Source organism: Lupinus angustifolius, chromosome LG16, assembly GCF_001865875.1.
Source record: "Lupinus angustifolius cultivar Tanjil chromosome LG16, LupAngTanjil_v1.0, whole genome shotgun sequence".
In the NCBI taxonomy this organism is placed as follows: Eukaryota; Viridiplantae; Streptophyta; class Magnoliopsida; order Fabales; family Fabaceae; genus Lupinus; species Lupinus angustifolius.
In genome coordinates, this window is record NC_032024.1 from 20,743,288 (window position 1) to 20,762,605 (window position 19,318).

Sequence of the window (19,318 nt, forward strand, 5' to 3'; positions counted from 1 at the left end):
AACATTATGCTCTACCATACTAGATAGATCCACACAAAAAATAACACTACACACAAGACCACAAATAGTCTGTTTTAACATTCCCAATCACTACCAGTATAATTCGAATACTATTGTCCAACAAAAATCACAATTTTTGTATATAATTTAGAAACAAAGCATTTAGCAGAATGTCCTCTGGTAATTTTTTAAAAATAGCACACAATCTGATCCCAGCATTCTCCATTCCAATAACGGGAAGATTTAGTTGCACTGCCCCCAGCTTAGTACCCATAGTTTGCACCATAAACTGAGCCGTAGCCTCCTCCAACTTGTCCTGCAGGGTTGGCTGGTGGAGATGTATAGACAGAAGTATGAGCTGGATAAGCATTGTATCCTTGATCTGCAGGAGGCCCAGCTGCTTGTTGCTGTGTTGGTGCTGCAGTTTCAGCCATAAAATTCTGCACCAAATATTTGATAATTACATTACTTGAATACCATGAAAACTAATTAGGAAGTAAATGAGCTCAAACAATGACAACATCCAGCAAGATTAGCATTAAACACAGGATTACCTGTATCAGTTGCTGTGCTGTTTGGACTTGAGAAGCAGTCCCACTGATTTCAACTGTCATCTCCCCAGGAACACCTCTGGTTTCTTGTATAGTAACAGTAGCTCCACTAGCTCGTCTTATATAGCTTATACTTGCTCCAGCTGTTCCAATAACAGCATCTGCATAAGATAGAGGAATTTGCATTTGCTGCGTGATCTGCCAAAATAGCAGGACAATCAATCAATTTTTTATTGATAAAAATATAATAACTATTAGAAAGCTGCACGCTTCTTTTTGGGGATAACTAGAAAGATGTACAAACAAGTACCTGTGTGACTACGGAAGGTGCGGATTGGGTATTTGAAGGTGCATGAACACCCATTGAAGCATCTCTTCCGTAGGCAGATATACCATGATGGGGCTGTTTCTCCACTGGAGGAGGCATTTCAGGCTGTGGATAGTAACTATCAAGCTGTCGTGGAGGTGGCATGTATTGAGGAGTGGGTCCAAAACCAGGACCTCCACCAGCATTTGGATGAGGAAGACCCTGAGGTGGACCCCATGATTGGTGATGAGGTGGCATGTGCTGCTCCACATGATGACCACGGGGATTTGCCATTTGCATCTGAGGAAAGAATAGTTCAGTTGCATTTCTAGGTTTATTATTATGAAAACAGATTCTTCATAAGTGTAAGAAACAGAAACTTACATTCATCTCAAAAATTGGAATTATACTGCGATCAACTAAAAACTTCCTTAGGTGGGAAGCAATTAGCTCGATTGCCTGATGCACCGCGGTAGAATCCCCAACTACTTCGACCACCCTATCATCTTGAAGAGCAAATATAGGCAGGTCTTCTGCAGAAGAGTGAAATTTATAGATGCTTAGCAACAAAAGAATGTCAGAGCCATCAACTACCAAAATGCAACCATTGGAAAAGCTTTAAATTTGCAGTAAGAGTTCAGAGCATTAGAAGTAATAGCTGTTATTTGATCCATAATTATTATATTGTTAGACTATATGAAAATATCTTAGATTTGTTTAGAGTATCTAAGAAGACCTCTCAGAATTAAGGTTACTTTATTTTATCTTTTATGATTTGTTTCCTCATTTAATTAGGAATATAGTAATCAGACTGTAATGACAACGATTAAGATACCAAAACGAAATAATGACAATTTTTCTGATAACATAATTAGTAAACAAATATTCTCCCAGCAAGTCATTTAAGTGGTAGTGACAGGAGTTAGTAATACATATCTGACATCTTCCATGAAACAGCAACGACAATGTTAAGAAACTTGTGATGAAAATAAAGCCAAATCAGAAGAACTCTAAAATTATGAAAGATAATAATGCAGCAACCAGATAAAAAAATTTAAGATGTTTGCACAAACCTGCTCCAAGAACTCTAACAATACAATTTGATGCTTCTTGTATAGATTTTACAGTTCCTCCTTGTTTCCCAATTAAACTTCCTGCTTGTGAGGCTGGCAGTAGTAGTTTTGTAGAAACCTTCCCGCCCACACCTGAAGGAGCATGAGAAAACTCACTCTCTAAACCGTCAATAAGCCGTTTATGAACCCTCAATAAACCATCCACAGCAGGAGGAAGAGAAGAATCAGGCTCCTCTTTCCCTGATACCATTACCTAATCAAGATGAACAAATAACACCATCAGCACATCATTGTCTTAAACATTCGCTCCATCATAAAAAAAAATACTGGTGCCTGCATATAACAAGAATGCATAATACAGAGTGGCAAACAACTTTCTATACCTTTGACCACAAATAACATGGCAACAAAAGCACAATACATGCCACCTATAATCTCAGCAAGTAAACAAACAGGCAAGCAATTCTGAATCATAAGACATGCAATAATTTAGAGGGTTCAGGTTCAGGCCGTTCAGCATAACAGTTTATCCTATTTGTACAACATTTACTTCCTCAATTAACTCCTGTAACATCTAACAACAACAAAGCCTAAGTCCCAGTAGGTGGAGTTCGCTTCCTGTAATATCTAACCTGTCTGCAAAATGCCAGAAGGAAATATTTACGCCAAACCAGTTTTATAACGGTCATCTAGCTCATTAGATAGAAAAAACCATAATTGGACCACTCTTTCACCCAGTAATCTAAGTTAACCAACCTCGTCTGTGAGCAATATGTTAGTATCTGGAAATTACATTGTGGAACTAGCTTTGGTTTGTGTGTCAACCATATGGAACCTGAAGAAATCTAGTTATAATTTAAAGAATGTGTAGCCTGATGCCCTGGTCATTTCATCTAATCAAGATCCCCCTTTTCTTTACTTGTGAAGAAAATTATAAGTATATATAAAGCCATTAGACAGACCTTATCTATACCTCCTCAGCCCTCTACCAATATATGTAACAGTTCTACCATCCCGTATGGATTCTCATCCATCTACTCGTTTCTTACTAGAGAGTTTAGAAGTGAACCATAAGCATATCAAAAGCTAACAAGAGACACCTTATATGTCCTTTCCCATTCCTCTACCAATATCTGTCATAGCTCCAAATGTTCCATATATAAATGGAAGATGTTTCTTACTATTCTTGTTCAATCAGCTAAACAGGCCAAGTACCCAAATCTACAACTTGAAAAAATGGATGCCTTGAATTGGAACATAATATTTCTAATTCACCATTGAACACAAGATATAAGAGTAATAAGACCTGTGTCATAGTAGATGTGTCTTCTATATATTTCATGATTGTGTCTTAGTTCAAAATAGAGCATTTTAGTTTATTATACCAGTAGTAAGGCCAATATTTTCTACAAACAAACTACTATGAAAACAGTCATTAACATAGAGAGAAGCTCAATATATAAAACTGATTAATAGATTTAGGTAGTTTTTAGGCCTTTATTTTTTAAAACATGCATGACAATGAAAAGCACTTCTTTTTTGCTAATTGATGATTTCAGTATCATATCAGAGCAGGTTATAAGGTTCTTTTCGTTGCTTCCAATCTGTGGCAAGACATCAATCATCTAGATTCCAAAATTACCAAAAGAAATGCACAGCTTCGCGGTACTTTGGTACAAAATGTCTACAAGTTTTTGAAGTTTTCCGCACTTTGCAATGCTCAATGCTGATTCTTGCATCTGGATCTTTGGTTCTTCAAGATAGGAATCTAATTGATGATTGAGTCATTGCCTTTAAAATTGGAACACTGAACCTGCACATATTCATTTTTCTGTTAGAAATTTGTACTTTATTATTCTTTCCACCATTCTTCTATTTTAAATTTTCTTCAACTGCTTAGTCTTAGTTTTTTCATTGTAGCACATTAGTAAGGTTAAGCTTTAGCGATCATGCTTTAGGTGATTTTTGCTTGATGGTGAAGTTCTAACTACTATTAAAGGATAATAAAATTAACATGAAAGATTGCTGAAGGAAACAGACATAATTTGTGAGGGAGCTTTGACTTTCTGTCATTATCTTTCTGACAAGCACACAACATTGGATAATTAGAACCGACATAAATTACTCTACTAATGTCTAAAACGTAGATTCCAGTTGCTCTAATATGTGAAGGAGCTTTGACTTTCTGTCATTATCTTCTAATCTAAATACTTTTGACTTAAAACATTCTTCCATGTTAGCCTTTATCTTTGAAAAGGAGACAGGGTTCAAACACTTTTCTTCATTTGTCGGTCCAATTGTGATATACATTAATTCTATAATTGCAAGTTGCAACATGCAATTAATAGGTACAATCCCTAAGAAATTCTGTAAAAAAAATAAGTGCATTATACAACTACTCCAATCACTTACAAACTCGGAAAAACACTTGTAAAATATAATATAATTATAAGCCCAACAATTGAAGGAAAATATAAAAGGATGAGAATAATGAAAAAGTTGGGATGAGAATATGGAGGAAAAAACACTTACAGCCCTTTCTGAGGTTCCAGGGGGACCATCAAGAATTTTAACACGAGCTCGTGTCTCTTCGACGATTTTCTTGATGAACTCTCCTTTACGTCCAATTATACCCCCAACCTTCTGAGCAGGGACTAACATACGGAACACACTCTCTCCGGGCCACCCTGGCCATCTCTTCTCAGCAGAAACTGCTGCTGCTGCTCCTCCTCCTCCTCCTCCTCCTCCTCCTGTGGTGGCAACTGGTGGTTCCTCCACTTGATCATTCTGTTGGGGCTCTGAGTTGTCAATTATTTGATCTGCCTCGTCGTCATGTTCAACTGTGCCACTTTGATAATCAACTTCAGCCATAGGACAGGACAGGGGGGTTTCGCTGATTCCACTACAAATCACAAAATCATATTTAAATAAATAAATAAAAGAATAGGAAGATTGAATTGAAAAGTAGAAGTGGGAAATTAGTGAAATGAATAATAAATACATGAATTGAACAGTGGTAGTATGAAATATATGATTATGATTTGTGAGTAGATCTAATTCATATAAAAGAATGAGGAATTGAAGTTACCTACCTTGACTACTAACCAACGAGGAAGTGAAGGAGGAAGAATCTAGGGTTTGCTTTGCTTTGTTCTGGTTGATGATTTAAGATAGGAAAGAAAAGAGTAACTGAGGAAGTGAGTAAATGACTTCGTATTTATATTTATATTCAATATTTATCTGATTGACCACATTGCATTGGTTCGGATGTTTTATCAATTCTAAGTTAGGGTCAAAAAAATAATATTATTTTTTATACCGGTCTTACTATTACTTATTCATTATGTTTTTGTAAGTATATATCCGATTGTGTATAGAGTAACATTATTCCTTTAATCCAAAATATTATTTACTTTAATTTTTTATCATATATATATATATATATATATTAGTGATTAACAAAATATCTCATTAAAGTTATTGTAATATATGAAATTGTACTATATTATATATATTTTGATTGCATTTCTTAACATATCCTTAATATTTTATGATGAGAGTGTCCTTAATCTTTTGAGGTTTGTTGTTGATTAGCACAAAGCATATATGATGAGTTTAATCAAATGTAGTTATTACTAGGGTAGAAGATGAGTTAAATTCAATACAAGTTATTTATAGATAGAGAGAGAAATAAACACGAGACATAGAAAAGAGTAGAGAATTAAGGGGTTAAGGAGTGTAGATGGAGATGAGATTGGAGAGAGGGGAAAGGGTATGAAATTTGTGGTAACTTTGAAAATAGAAAAGCGAAGAGAAGAGAATTGCATGGGAGGAATTGGCGGTTGCTGTTTTCTGCTCATTGACTAAAACATGAGTATAATAGTAACATTTTCTATATTATTAGTTACTCTATAACTATATAAATGTAAATTACTAAATATAAAGGAGTTTCTCACTCAAATTACACTAATAATATCTTAGATTATAATATTAATAAAATTGTAACCAACAATAGTAAACCAAATAAATAAGTTGTTGAAAGAAAAAGGGAATAACACAAATAAATTTAGGATCTGTTTACATTTCGCACGTAGGACGTAGCTAACAAAACACAGACAGAAAGAGAAAGAGAAAGAGAAAGAGAAAGAGAAAGAGAAAGAGAAAGAGAGGAGAAGGAAGACTCATCAACTTCACTTCTTATCAGATCGAAGCAACAAAAGTTTTAATCTTTCTCAGTTTCCGCAATGTGGGTCTCCTTCCACATGTTTTTGAGCATTCACATGTTTTTTTTTTGTTTTTTTAATGTATATGTTTATTTCTCATTCTATCCTTTTCGTTTATTGAATTACTTGATTATTAATCTAGTGTAGGAGGTTTAATTTGCCTGAAATTATTCTACAATACACTTATAGGTTCAAATGAAATGCCCCTCTCACTCTTTTATTTTATTTGAAGGTTTGAGGATCATTGATTGCTATAAGTAAGTAGTTTAAATCTATTCATATGAGCATAGGTTCTGCTAGAATACCTCAACTTGGGTTGTTTCCTGCATTTTTTATGAAAAGAGAGAGAGAGACTCATCTTTTCACTACACCATGTTGTTTGTTCTATCTCTTTGCTTTTGTTACCTACTCTGTATCTTATAACATGCAGCACTATGGGGAGGGAAGTAACAGGCATACAGAGTCTGGACAAGAAGCCAAATGGTGTCATAGCGGCTTCAAATGGTAATTTTAGTGATAGAGTGCACCTTTCCCCCAAAATTGCAGCAATGGTTCAAGCAATTGATCATGATATAAAAGAATCTACTGAAGCTATTCATGAGAAGAAGGATGTTTTGAGTGCCAAAAGATTGAATCCCAATGCTGAAGTACAGAAGATGGATGACAATGAAAAATTAAGCCCACCTACTGAGATACCAATTTCGGTCGAGAAAGATCTTATAAGCCCCTCTGCTCCACTGCCTTCTGATGATGCTAATGGAAATAATGTCACCTATGCACAAACTGTTGATGCTGAAGCTGTTGCAACCGGTCTGAACTTGTCAGCAAAGGCTAACACCACGCTCTCACCTAACTCGTCAAAGACTTCACAGGTATTGTTTCATCCCATTTTGAAATTTAAGTATAACATCATGCAAGCCTCAATCCTACTAGGTTGGTCTGAACGATCCCACAGAAGCTTCATCATAAATCATGTTCATTGACAATACATTGAACTCTAAATCTTTCCTAACTGCTAAAGAGAGATCAGGTTTAACGGGTTGCATTGGTTCGATTTCAAAATCAATTGGTACCAAAAGAATATACTTGGAAGCTAAAAATACAAACAAAAATAACCTCATTCAGATTGAATGTCTTGAAAGGAGTCCTTCAAAATGACAACCATGCAAGTTAGCTACCAATAAAAAATAATTTGTTTTGAAGTGTTGTTAATTGACTAGATATTATATGGTAAAAACCTTAATTGCTCATGTGTTTTAAAGTTTGTACTTTGTACTTTGTAGGGATGGTTTGCAATTGCATGCATTGCTATTTGTTTGTGAGATAGAATGAGTGAGTTTTATGAGATCACTGACATGCAAAATCTCATATATGTTTTTCCAGCCAAACTCACCTTTTACACCAAAGAAGCCCATGCAACATGATGATAAGAAGCACCGTGATGACGAAGATAATTGGTCTCTTGCTTCCTCGTATCCTTAAAACTTGAACATTTTGATGGTTTGTTCTGAATAGAGCAAGTTTTAGGTAAACTAGATAAACCTTAGATCTTCTGGATTGAGTATTACCAAATAACAAATAGCTCTCTTAAGAATTTAATGAAACAACTATTCGGAACACTACCCATAGAGCTAATGTTACTTATATTTAAATATGGCTATTTTTCTATCATTTGTTCTTTAACCATCAATAGCAGCATTGCATCTGCACACACCCTTAGATCTAAGGTGACTGTAGGTTCTGCCCCTACATTTAGATGCTCAGAACGTGCAGAGAAACGGAGGGAGGTATTGTTTTACTGAACAGTTAATTCTATGTATTTCTAATTTATGTTCTCAGTTGATCTAATTGGTGGTTTTGGAGTCTCTGTTCTTATTCTCACTTTCAATTATCTACTCAGTTTTATAGGAAGTTAGAGGAGAAACAGCAAGCTCTTGAAGATGAAAAAAACCAATATGAGGCAAGGAAAAAGGTACATGGAAAAACCAGTTTTATATGTGTAGTTTTTATTTTTTACTTTCCTTTCTGTTCCTCCTTGTGCTAGAAACATGTCATCGTTTAAGCTGAAGCGTAGTTTTATGCCCATGTGCTTGGTTTACTTGTTTTATATTTAAACTTTATGTTACCCTTTGCATATTGAATTGATTAAATGTCTTTTTTGTTGTTTATTTAATAATAACCTTCATAGGAAGAGGAGCAAGCAGCCCTTAGGCAATTGAGAAAGAAATTGGTAATTAAAGCAAAGCCAGTACCAAGCTTCTACTATGAGGGACCTCCCCCGAAGACTGAACTCAAGAAGGTACTCTTTCCTCTTTTATTTTCCATCAATATTTTCCAAGTCTGGGGATGAATGTAAAATTGCCAATGAGAATTTCATATTTTCAGTGGAAGATAGAAGGAACGCAATACACTTGAATGTTAAAATGTATGAGGTTAAAGTATATTTTCAGTCTCTACATGTGCTGCTCAGTTTTCATCTTGGTCCCTATACATAAAAAAAAATCAATTCAGTTCCCTATATGTACTATTAGTTTCATTTTGGTCTTTGCCGTTTAAAGGTGTTATAGCACTATTCGTTCTAGTTAATTTATAGGGACCAAATCGAAAATAATTGTCATGTGAAGGGACCAAACAAATACCTTTTTGTCTTTATACGTGATAATTATTTTTACTTTGGTCCTTAGACGTGAGTCACATGACAATCATTCTCAATTTAGTTCTTAGATACGAGTCATGTGCTGATCATTCTCAATTTAATCCTTATACTTCACTGATTCACTCCAACAAAGAGGAGCATGATAGAAATAAACAACGACCTTGAAAACTGAATAGGAAAAAAATTATGCATAGGGACCAAATTCAATATGAGGGTCAGGTATTGGGACCACAAGTATAGTTTAGTCAAGAAACACAAACTTGACTGTAGTATACACCAAAGAGTGTTACTAATTCTTGATTGAGTAGTTGATGCATCTTGGTCACTAACTTTTAAGTGCATTCATGAAATACCTCACATCATTGCCTTGATATGCATCTTGTCATTTTTAGTTATTTCCCCATGTAAGAGAGGATCTTAAAAATTGTTAACAACCTTGAGTTAGAAAAACTGTTCATTTCCTTTCCTATGATGGCAGCTGCCACTGACTTGCCCCAAGTCACCAAAACTATCCCGGAGAAAGAGCTGTGGTGATGCTGTTGCCATCTCATCTCCTGAAATATGTACTCAAGGACGTTACAGCATTGGTAGTAACCTCAAACATGGATTTGTTAGCCCTGACAAAAAAAATAAGGACCTGGTCACCAGACACAACAGCAGCGGTGCTTGCAAAACCAAAGAACCAAAAAATGCTCCCCCGAAAGTCGCTGAGCAGAAGACTGAGGACACATTGGATGAATCATGAGCTTGACAATATTTTACTTACACTTCCAGTTGACCCTTTGCAGAAGAGATGGCATTATATTCTTTTCATCCGGACTGACATTTTTAAGCTGTTTGTTTTTCACTTAAATTGTATATGTTTTGTAAGCTATGCCTATATTGGCACACGTGATGTTTTATATAAATAGTTTTTGTTGTAATATGTATTTACCAACTTTGATATCCTCATAATACTCCAGAAATGAGATTGAATTTGTTAATGTTTAATATTACTATTATTATTATTTACTATCGTGAATGTTATGTAGAAAGTATTTTAGGTAGGTATTTAGTTTGTTCAAAAACGTGTTTGTTTGGGATAAACCTGTGTACTCACGTGTAAGGGTATTTATAAAATGAAGCAAAAGCCCAAGTCTTATCTATGTAACACCATTTGAAGAACCAAACCCCGAAACACAAGCATGGTTACTCTCAACACCCTTTCTTCCAAACTATTATCACTCTCATATCGCTTCCCAACTTCTCCTTCTCCATTCTCTACCCTTTTTATCAATAATAATAGTAATAATTCCAAAACCCTTTCTTCTTCTTCTTCTTCTAATGATAATAATAATAATAATAATAAGAGTAAAAAGCAGCGTAGTAGGAAAGGGAAACCATCATATGGAACGTCAAGAAGGTCAATCCTGAAGAAGAGCTTCAACCAAGAGCAAGTAAACTTCACTGCCCCTTTCTCTGATGACCCAGTTGTTGCTATCATTGGTGGTGGTATCTCTGGTCTCATTTGTGCTCTTTTCTTGAACAACCATGGTGTTCGCTCCACCCTCTTCGACTCTGTTAGTTCTTCTTACCTTATCTCTTCGTTCTAACTTACTTACTTTTACTCTTTCTCTTCGTTCTAACTTACTTACTTTAATAACAGGGTGTTCATGGGGTAGGAGGAAGAATGGGAACAAGGGTTATTGAGCCTCATCCTTTGATATTTGACCATGCGGCTCAATTCTTTACTGTCAATGATCCTCGCTTTGCTCACTTGGTTCATGCTTGGATGGATAAGGGTCTCGTCACAGAGTGGCATGGTACAATAGGAGACCTTCACAATGGTGGTCACTTTCTTCCATTTCTACCATCTCCTCCCAGATATGTTGCCACTCATGGAATGCGCTCCATTGCTGATTCATTACTTTCTCAGGTCATTCAAATACACTATTCATTCATTCATTCATTCATGTCATCGTGCCGGATAAGAATCTAACTTTCAGTGCAGACTCACCTGGTTAATGTGACGAGACCATGCTGGATCAGTAAAATCGAGCCGTTCAATGGGATGTGGCACTTGAGTGAAAATGGAAAACCTCGTGGCAAGTTTGATGCAATTGTTATTGCACACAATGGTTGGTATCTTAACACGTTTATCTCAAGCATATCTTTACATAGCTATGCTCTCTTGCTTGCTACAATGATTTCAAGTATTTTCAATATAAATATTTTATTTCTCTACAGAGAGAAAAACCCCAAAGGTTTATCTATTTCTGCTCTGGGTTTATGTTCAGATTGCTTTCCTGACATTTTATAATTATCTGAACTACTTTGTTATGGCCTGAAGTACCCTATGTTAATAATCATCTGATTTAAATATTGCTCTTGGATTTTTGTTGAGAATTTGATATGCCGCATGAGTCATGTTATAGTAACTACTCTGGCTGGGGAGGATATTTCAAGGTGTATCGATATCTTTGGAAATGTCAATGGATAGAATAAGACTTTTTGGGTTCTCGTTGATGCTCAACACATTGTCTTTTTAAGGGGGTTGCCATTTCAGATCTGTGTAGAGATGGGGCTGCCATTGTGCATTGTTTTTCTTGAGATTTATTCGCCTGTTTCTTTTATGGTGAAGGATATCTTATCTTCCTATACTTGCAATCCCCTTCTTAAAATATATATGTATATATATTAAAGTAGCTACTGCTCTATTTTCCAACAGGAAAATGTGCAAATCGCTTGCTAATGACATCAGGGTTACCATCAATCGCAAAACAAATGAAGGTCAATTCACAACATCCCCTGTTCAGTTCATTTGATTTGTTCAACTAGTACTCTATTCAACTTCATGTACAGTTAATGTACAGTTATGTTCATCTCATACTGTTTCTTGTTTCTGTTTTATTGTCCATCATGTTAGAGGTTGGAGTTGAGTTCAATATGGGCTCTTCTAGCAGCATTTGAGGACCCCCTTCCTCTTCCAGGTGGCACAGAATTTCCTTTTGAAGGAGCCTTTGTGCGAGGAGTTGATTCAGTATCATGGATGGCCAATAATACCAAGAAACTACTGAGTTCACAGAGTGGTGGTCCTCATTGTTGGACCTTTTTTAGCACTGCTGCTTATGGAAGACAGAACAAGGTTCCACAGGTACGTGGTTAAATTCTCTATACAGTACAATGATGCTATGATATACAAATTAATTTGACAAGTGTTAGACTGGCTTTTGGCATACATTCAATATTTTGTGGGAATGGAGGAGAAATATTAGTGATCACTCATTGCTACATTACCTAGAATTACACACAAAAGGGATTTGATTAATTTGTTAATAACCTTTGTTTTGTCATGGATTGACTATGACTTTTTTGATTAAAATGTATTGGATTGGATGCATTCCATTCCCTATTTGTTCTTCCATTTTTAACTGAAAATTGAACCAACTTATGTTTATCAGGAAAACATCCCTTCTGCTACAACAGCAAGGGTAACGGCAGGCATGCTAGAGGGTATTGAGGCTGCCCTCGGATTATCAGAAGGGTCACTACCAAAGCCATTTTATTCCAGGCTTCAATTATGGTGAGAGTCTGATCTTAAAGTATTGGTGTTAGTTGCCTCGCAATGTAATGCCATAATTTTCGCAAATCAGGTAACTAAGAAGTTGGAAGTTCATGCAGTGTATTTTGCATATGCAGTCAATGAATGAATGACTAGATTAATGTGGAGAAAAAGGGAACCAAAAATGGAAAAGAAGATAGTTTAGTAAAATTGTAAGTTTTAAGGGTTTATTCAAGTCAGCATACTTGGATGAAATCAAGTTTCAAGAAAGGACCTTAATGATAAGGAATATGCTTGAGTTGGAGGACGGGGATGCAAATATTAGTAGGGTAGAGCCTGCCAGAGGGGAAGGGATAATAATAATTATTAACTCATTTAACTCTATATCTAATTATCTATGACTTTGTATGTAAACTCAATCAATATTGAAAACTATATGTATGCTTATTCTGAAATTTCAATATCTAAATTTGTAATTATATGCATGATTATCATGAGATTTGCAGGGGTGCAGCTCTTCCAACTAACACACCTAGAATTCCCTGCATCTTCGATCCTTTTGGAAGGGCTGGGATATGTGGTGATTGGTTGCTCGGTTCAAATATAGAGGCAGCTGTCTTAAGTGGAATCGCTCTAGCCGACCATGTATGCCACTTCAACCTGTCAATTTCTGTTAGTTGCTTGTCAGATGTTAAATACTAATATGCTAATAGAGTAATTCATTTTTACACTACTGTGAAGTAGTTTCCAACTATCCTTTCTTTTTTGACACAGATTGCAGAGTATTTCCAAAGCCCCGGAGCTGAGGCTGGAGAGTTTGCTGTTGGTTTGAATCAAGAGTTTCAACCACTGGAAGGCCATGATATTGGACAGTTCCCAGGTTTGGGGTCAGAAGAAAAGATGAATGAAGCCCAAATATATGAACATGCCAAATAAGTGTTCATATTATCAGGCCAATTAAGTGTTCATTTCCATGCAAAAGGAAATTGTCCTTTGATCTTTGTAGCCAACCCTACCTAGTTTGGTTGTTTTTGCTTTTTATTGTAGGAAAATGCTTCATTATTGTTGTAGCAGTAATATAAAGGCAGATACTCATCTTGTTTTCTCTAACACCATAGTTTTTACCAAACAAATAACAACAAAGTCCCTGAATGTATTTTCTAACTTATAAAATCTTATCTGTTGTTGAGTACAGCTTATAAAAAATTGTTTTTGAGTACAATATTATTCATGCAGATTGCAATATTTTGACCATTTTTACAAAAAAGAAAATACTCCTTGCAGGAATACCGTACTAATCCCACCATTTATTTATAAAACTATAATTAAAAGGGGTATATCTTTCATGTAGCCAAAGTCATCCCTTATCTTCCCTATCAAAATCCCACTCCCAAATAAAGCTTTAGAGTATATCTTTTATGTAGCCAATTTTGAGTTAATGACGAATATCACAACAACTCTGGTCATAATAATAGTGTAGCAAGAAAGCTAATATGATGATGGCTATGGTGAATGTTAAATTCTTGTTTAAAAGGGGTTATAATTATGTATTTTATTCTATATCTCCCTTGAATTTTTAAATAAAGATAGAACAAAATCTTAATTTAATTTATGCATAATTATAATAAAAATATATATCAGTACATTATCTATCATCATTCATATATATCATTAATTTTTTGAATAGAAAATATATAAAATTTATAGATTATTGATGCAGGTTGAAATATTTAGAATGATATATCACATGACAATATTATCTAGGGTTATGTGTTATTATGTTAACAACTTACCAATTACATATCCTATTTTTTCTTATAAGCTTTATAGTTAGAGATATAAACCCCAGAAACTTCTTTACACACCATTGTCGAGACCAAAACCCTCTCTCGCTCTCTGACTCTCACTATGGCCAACGGCGATGCTTCCCAAGCACTTGCAGGTACCTCTCTCTCTCTCTCTCTCTCTCTCTCTCTCTCTATTCATCCATTGCTTCTCTCTCTCTCTCTATCTATTCATCCATTGCTTCTCTCTCACTCTCTCTCTATTCATCCATTGCTTCTCTCTCTCTCTCTGTGCTTGTTTACAATTTGATTCGACTATATATGTCGTTGTTGCTGCTATATTATGCAGTTAGAGAGAAAATACAACTATTTCTCAACGCTGCTTGTTCTGGCAATCTTGATCTCTTCAAAAGTGAGTCACTAATATACTAATATCAATTTCATTCATTCATTTTCTCTCTCTTTCTCTGTTAATTGAATTGAATTGAGTTGAATGTAGAGTTGGCGGCACAACTTGATGAGGGTGCTCACGATTTAACAAAGACAGTGGAATCAATAAAAGATGCTAACAAGCGAGGAGCATTGCATTTTTCTGCCAGAGAAGGCCAGACTGAAATTTGCAAATACTTGTTAGAGCAACTCAATCTCCATATGGATTCTATTGATGATGATGGTATTGTTCCTCCATTGCTTACTGTTTATTAATTTTCTGATTTGAAACTTGTTAACTTTTTCAATTTTGCTATTGATTTTCAGGTGAGACTGCACTTATTCATGCTGCTCGTCAAGGACACACTCATACTGCTAAGTATCTTATTGACCGTGGTGCTAATCCTACTATACCTAGCAATTTAGGGGCTACGGCCTTGCACCATGCTGCAGGGATAGGTTTGTTTTCACTTATCTATTTTGCTTTTCTCATGTGTAACAAAACCCATTAGTTTCAAACTTGTTTTCTTTCGTTTTATTATTTTGTGCTAATCTGTGCTTTCTTTCAGGAGATACTGAGCTGCTCAACTATTTGCTTTCAAGAGGAGTTAATCCTGATTTAGAAAGTGATGCTGGAACCCCTCTGGTTTGGGCTGCTGGTCATGCCCAACAAACAGCTCTCAGTGTTCTGTTACAACATGGTGCAAATGTATGTCCACCTCTATTTTGTTATAGTTGATTGGAAAGTTTGATGCTAAATAATGTTCTGATGAATCCAATAATCTTTCGTCAGTATGCTGTGTTGAAGTATGATTATTTTGTTTTTTGTTTTATATCACTATTCTTATAGTCTAACTACTATAGTATTTTCTCTTTCATCTTGTTGATGTTGTTTTGCAGCCTAATGCTGAAACTGATGATGGCATTACTCCAGTCCTTTCATCTGTGGCTGCCGGTTCACTTGCATGCTTAGAGTTGTTAATTAAGGTTTCAGATATTTCTTATACTTCTAGTACATTAATGGAATTTCAATCCTTACATTAAACTTCTGTTTTCATGGTTTACATTCATAGGCATTTGAATGCCTAGTATTACAAAATTTAATGGGAAATAGAGTTAGTGGTAGGGTCGTAGGGATAATGTATAACTGGCTAAATCTAGGTAATAAGACAAAGAAGGGGTAGTCATGTAGATAAAATATGTTGAAAGACTTTTCCTGTACATCTGGCTTTGAACAATTTTTCATGGTTTTTTGTGGACGTGTGATGTGGCTTTGTGAGTATTTATGTTGAGAATATGTTGCTTTCTTCCAACATGTTTCTTTTTGTTGCTCCATCCACATCCTTATATTTGAATGTTTATTGTATACAGTCAGGTGGTAAAGTAAATATTAGTGCTGGTGGAGCAACTCCTTTGCACATTGCCGCTGATAATGGAAGTCTGGAACTTATAAGCTGCTTGTTGAAAGCTGGAACTGACCCTAATATCTCTGATGAGGTGAGAAATATATCAATAAACCCCCTTTACTTTTCTTGTCAGTTTTGCATTTGCATTTGTTTCCTTCCTGTGTTCCTATATTGCTTAGAGTCTACTGATTCTAGGAAGTACCCAATTGTCCTAATAGTACCAAAACACTACTCGGTTTTATTTTTATTTCCATGATGTTTCCAAAACTCTCAGTATCATTCACGTCTCTTTGCTTGTCACTTGAAGTGCTTATGGTTGTGCCATTGTGGTAAACAATGCAGTTCTCTTAATATTTGGAATAAAATTTGGCATCTTTGCATTACAGGATGGTATTAAGCCAATACAGGTTGCAGCTGCAAGGGGCAATCGTGCAGCTGTTGAGATATTGTTCCCCTCCACGTCCAAAATTGATGATGTTTCTACTTGGACTATTGATGGGATAGTTGAGTACATGCAATCTGAAACCAAAAGGCAACCGGTACCGAAATCCTAAATTTTTATTGTGTTCAATGGGACCGAGCTAAGACATACCCATGCTCCAAAAATCTTAAATAACTATGCTTTCTGTTGAATGAGTTAGTATGAAATCATGCTTGCAATACCTATAACATTCTCTTGAAATATCAGTATCTGCATTGTAGTTTTGTAGGTTGTCCACAAGTTAATATGTTCTCCATTTATATTGATGCAAAAGAAAAGGACAGTCTCTATAATTTTACTGTAATTTTACAAAATTTAATTTGATGCTGAGGAACAGAACATGCCCTTTGCTCAAGTCAACCAGAAAATATCCGTTCTTCCAACAAAGAATGGGCTCCATATACTTCTTCCACTACTAAAATTCTCATTTCTTTAACTGGTTCTGTTTACAATTGGTACCAGTAGATAGTCCCAATCATATTCTACTCACTGACAAGGTTCAGAAATGGACAGCTAATGTTCTGTGATTGCAGTTCGTCTTTTATCTGTCAAAGGTGAGTTCTTGGTATTTTTACTCGGTATTAAATAGAAAATTTTGCAGGATGAAACGATAAATGTTGGGGAAGCGAATCGGGCCAAGGATACTGTTTTTCAGGAGAAAAAAGTCCCAGAGGTGTGTTTTTCTTTCATTAACTATGTTAATGATAAGTGCATTACAACTGTACTTTGAATGTGAATAATATAAATATATAAAGAATGTGCAAGTCCAATTCAATTATGTATATTCAGAGATTCTGATTGTTGTTTGTCATTGCCTTCATCCTAAGTTTCTGGCTGGTATTTTCAAAAGATGATTTATTAGGCTCTTGTTCCTTCGCCACTCTTCTGATTATTATACCATATCAAGTATGTGTACTTGATTAAACTTTCTTTAAAAAATTTGAGTTTTTTTATATTTCCCCAGTTGGTGATAAATGAGTAAGGACAAGGTGAGGGAGACTTTTTTAGCTTTGAGCTAATTTCAGTAATGTGTATACAATTCGTCTTTATATCTGTTGTCAAATTATCTAGGTGGCACCTGAAGTCAAAAAGAGAGCAGCAGAAGCAAAATCAAGAGGTGATGATGCCTTTAAAAGGAAAGATTATATGACGGCTATAGATTCTTACACACAAGTAAAATCTCTTGATCTCTTATTTGACTCTCTAATTTCTTGCTGTTCTGTAACTTAAATTTGTTGAGTATTCTTACATGAGTTCATGTCAATACTCTTGTTAGTCGTATACTCAATTGTCTTGCTGGTATTTGATGTGAATAATATGTGGGTAAAAAGTGCAGCATTGGAAAAGAATGGATAAATTGAAGTGCTTACAAGTGAAAAGACTCGGCCCATAAATTTCTGAAAAATGCTTTGTTCCTTCTCTTTTTGTGCTGTGTTTTTGACAGGCAATTGATCTGGACCCCACTGATGCTACACTACTATCCAATAGAAGTCTTTGTTGGATAAAGTCGGGTCAAGCTGAGCATGCTTTAGCTGATGCAAAGGCTTGCAGAGCATTGAGACCAGATTGGGTAAAAGCTTGTTATAGAGAAGGTGCAGCTTTGCGTGTGTTGCAGGCATGCTTTTCTAAAACCATTTGCCTTTTACATTAGCAGCATCATATGTGATTCACGTTTCTAATATATCATTTCACTTGGCTATCCTTCTTGCAGAAATTTGATGAAGCTGCAAATGCTTTTTATGAGGGTGTACAGCTTGATCCTGAAAATATGGAGCTTGTAAATGCATTCAGGTCATCATTCAATTTTTACTTTTTTTACATCTGTTGGTATATAGACACTAATGTATGCACACGAATTAATATGAATATATCACTCAGTTTTAGGACACCTGTTTTTAACTAAAAAAGCAATAGTGATTTTGAAATATTTGTAAAAAGTGATGTTGCTTGTATAGCTTTTGTAAATTAGAAGTTATTTTGTGTTCGGCTACATTTGTAAAAATGTAATTTTTTACATTCTCTCTTTTGTAGAAGCTTTTCTACGGCTTCCTGGTTTTAGTAAAAACTTAATCAACAAACATAAGTATGAATTGGAAAGTGACATTTTTAATTAAAAATGACCTCTATTTTTTGTAACGTTTTAAAAAACAAATGCCCCTTAGGATTATTGCCTATGACATTCCTACAGGAAAAGAATTTTGAGTGAAACTTGATACGAATTACTTAGACATTGAGGATGAACTTGTGGATGTCAATTTGCATTGTGTCCACCTAAAACTACATAGAAGCCTTTAATATGCTAGGTAGTCCATGAAAATAATATATGTATGTGTGTCTCATTGTGTGTCATCTTTTACAGAGAAGCTGTTGAAGCTGGGAGGAAATTTCATGGCATATCTGAAAATAAATAATAGCTGACCAGAGAGAAGAGACTAAAACAGATGCTGTAACCTTATTCATGTATTCCATCTTTCCAACTAGTAGTTTCCCCCGTTCTTTCTACTTAATTAGGCACAATGCAGGGAACTAGTTCTATATATTTTTTTGAAAGATTAGTTTTATCTATTTCATTAAAATAGTAATTTGAAAAATAGTGATTATTTGATATCTTGGGAAAATTGTTGCATTTAATTAAAAATGTGCATGTTGTAAAATTTCTATGACCGGTGCTATTTCATGGGGGTGTGTATGGTATTGCTCTGAAATAATGACTACAGTATAGGACCACCTTCTCAAAAACATTTCCTCTCTCAAATAGTCTCTTGTTCTTTTTAATGCTTTCACTTTATAGGCTACCCGTATGTAGTTCAAACTGTGATGAACTCAATATTGAGAAAGATGGGTGTTCAGTCTCGTTTATAAGGAAA

The 19,318-nt window shown here is 35.2% G+C and overlaps 4 protein-coding genes across 7 annotated transcripts; 3 read left to right on the forward strand and 1 right to left on the reverse strand.

The window, feature by feature from the left end:
- On the reverse strand, positions 1-5,139 carry LOC109330144 (flowering locus K homology domain). The gene is made up of 7 exons (XM_019564192.1): positions 5,024-5,139; positions 4,464-4,833; positions 1,932-2,184; positions 1,243-1,391; positions 862-1,158; positions 555-749; positions 1-440 (listed from the first exon to the last, which is right to left on the reverse strand). Exons 2-7 carry the CDS (start codon positions 4,800-4,802, stop codon positions 264-266), a joined length of 1,410 nt encoding a protein of 469 aa, XP_019419737.1. The 5' UTR covers positions 4,803-4,833; positions 5,024-5,139; the 3' UTR covers positions 1-263.
- LOC109329001 (protein WVD2-like 1) lies at positions 5,928-9,766 on the forward strand. Of its 2 annotated transcripts, none has more exons than XM_019562660.1 (7): positions 5,928-6,177; positions 6,585-7,026; positions 7,538-7,626; positions 7,851-7,941; positions 8,055-8,126; positions 8,343-8,453; positions 9,289-9,766. In XM_019562660.1, exons 2-7 carry the CDS (start codon positions 6,589-6,591, stop codon positions 9,553-9,555), a joined length of 1,068 nt encoding a protein of 355 aa, XP_019418205.1. In that variant the 5' UTR covers positions 5,928-6,177; positions 6,585-6,588; the 3' UTR covers positions 9,556-9,766. The 2 variants fall into 2 exon arrangements, with proteins under 2 accessions (XP_019418205.1, XP_019418204.1); XM_019562659.1 differs by having other exon boundaries at positions 5,929-6,177; positions 7,848-7,941.
- On the forward strand, positions 9,980-13,545 carry LOC109330347 (renalase). Its single transcript, XM_019564513.1, has 8 exons — positions 9,980-10,369; positions 10,456-10,725; positions 10,801-10,927; positions 11,518-11,579; positions 11,716-11,943; positions 12,251-12,372; positions 12,858-12,996; positions 13,126-13,545. The coding sequence occupies exons 1-8, from the start codon at positions 9,995-9,997 to the stop codon at positions 13,285-13,287; spliced, it is 1,485 nt and encodes a 494-aa protein (XP_019420058.1). The 5' UTR covers positions 9,980-9,994; the 3' UTR covers positions 13,288-13,545.
- LOC109330286 (putative ankyrin repeat protein RF_0381) lies at positions 14,178-19,108 on the forward strand. 3 transcript variants are annotated; one of them, XR_002105653.1, is made up of 13 exons: positions 14,178-14,293; positions 14,485-14,547; positions 14,635-14,808; positions 14,892-15,023; positions 15,134-15,273; positions 15,465-15,551; positions 15,936-16,061; positions 16,357-16,509; positions 17,053-17,124; positions 17,523-17,624; positions 17,896-18,066; positions 18,144-18,242; positions 18,811-19,108. XR_002105653.1 is itself a non-coding variant. In XM_019564428.1 (13 exons), exons 1-13 carry the CDS (start codon positions 14,260-14,262, stop codon positions 18,860-18,862), a joined length of 1,386 nt encoding a protein of 461 aa, XP_019419973.1. In that variant the 5' UTR covers positions 14,178-14,259; the 3' UTR covers positions 18,863-19,099. The 3 variants fall into 3 exon arrangements, 2 of the variants coding, with proteins under 2 accessions (XP_019419973.1, XP_019419974.1); XM_019564428.1 differs by having other exon boundaries at positions 18,163-18,242; positions 18,811-19,099; XM_019564429.1 differs by lacking the exon at positions 18,144-18,242.

Bases quoted from the DNA above. Each gene is read 5' to 3' on its own strand.
- LOC109330144 (XM_019564192.1), bottom strand. From the start codon at position 4,802: ATGGCTGAAGTTGATTATCAAAGTGGCACAGTTGAACATGACGACGAG. The intron at 2,185-4,463 runs GTAAGTGTTTTT...CATCTTGATTAG, and splicing joins CTGGAACCTCAGAAAGGGCT to GTAATGGTATCAGGGAAAGA. The intron at 1,392-1,931 runs GTTTGTGCAAAC...ACTCTTCTGCAG, and splicing joins TGTTAGAGTTCTTGGAGCAG to AAGACCTGCCTATATTTGCT.
- LOC109329001 (XM_019562659.1), top strand. From the start codon at position 6,589: ATGGGGAGGGAAGTAACAGGCATACAGAGTCTGGACAAGAAGCCAAAT. The intron at 7,627-7,847 runs GTATCCTTAAAA...AACCATCAATAG, and splicing joins AATTGGTCTCTTGCTTCCTC to CAGCATTGCATCTGCACACA. The intron at 8,127-8,342 runs GTACATGGAAAA...TAACCTTCATAG, and splicing joins AATATGAGGCAAGGAAAAAG to GAAGAGGAGCAAGCAGCCCT.
- LOC109330347 (XM_019564513.1), top strand. From the start codon at position 9,995: ATGGTTACTCTCAACACCCTTTCTTCCAAACTATTATCACTCTCATAT. The intron at 10,726-10,800 runs GTCATTCAAATA...CTTTCAGTGCAG, and splicing joins CTGATTCATTACTTTCTCAG to ACTCACCTGGTTAATGTGAC. The intron at 11,580-11,715 runs GTCAATTCACAA...CCATCATGTTAG, and splicing joins CAATCGCAAAACAAATGAAG to AGGTTGGAGTTGAGTTCAAT.
- LOC109330286 (XM_019564428.1), top strand. From the start codon at position 14,260: ATGGCCAACGGCGATGCTTCCCAAGCACTTGCAG. The intron at 15,024-15,133 runs GTTTGTTTTCAC...GCTTTCTTTCAG, and splicing joins GCACCATGCTGCAGGGATAG to GAGATACTGAGCTGCTCAAC. The intron at 18,243-18,810 runs GTCATCATTCAA...CATCTTTTACAG, and splicing joins GAGCTTGTAAATGCATTCAG to AGAAGCTGTTGAAGCTGGGA.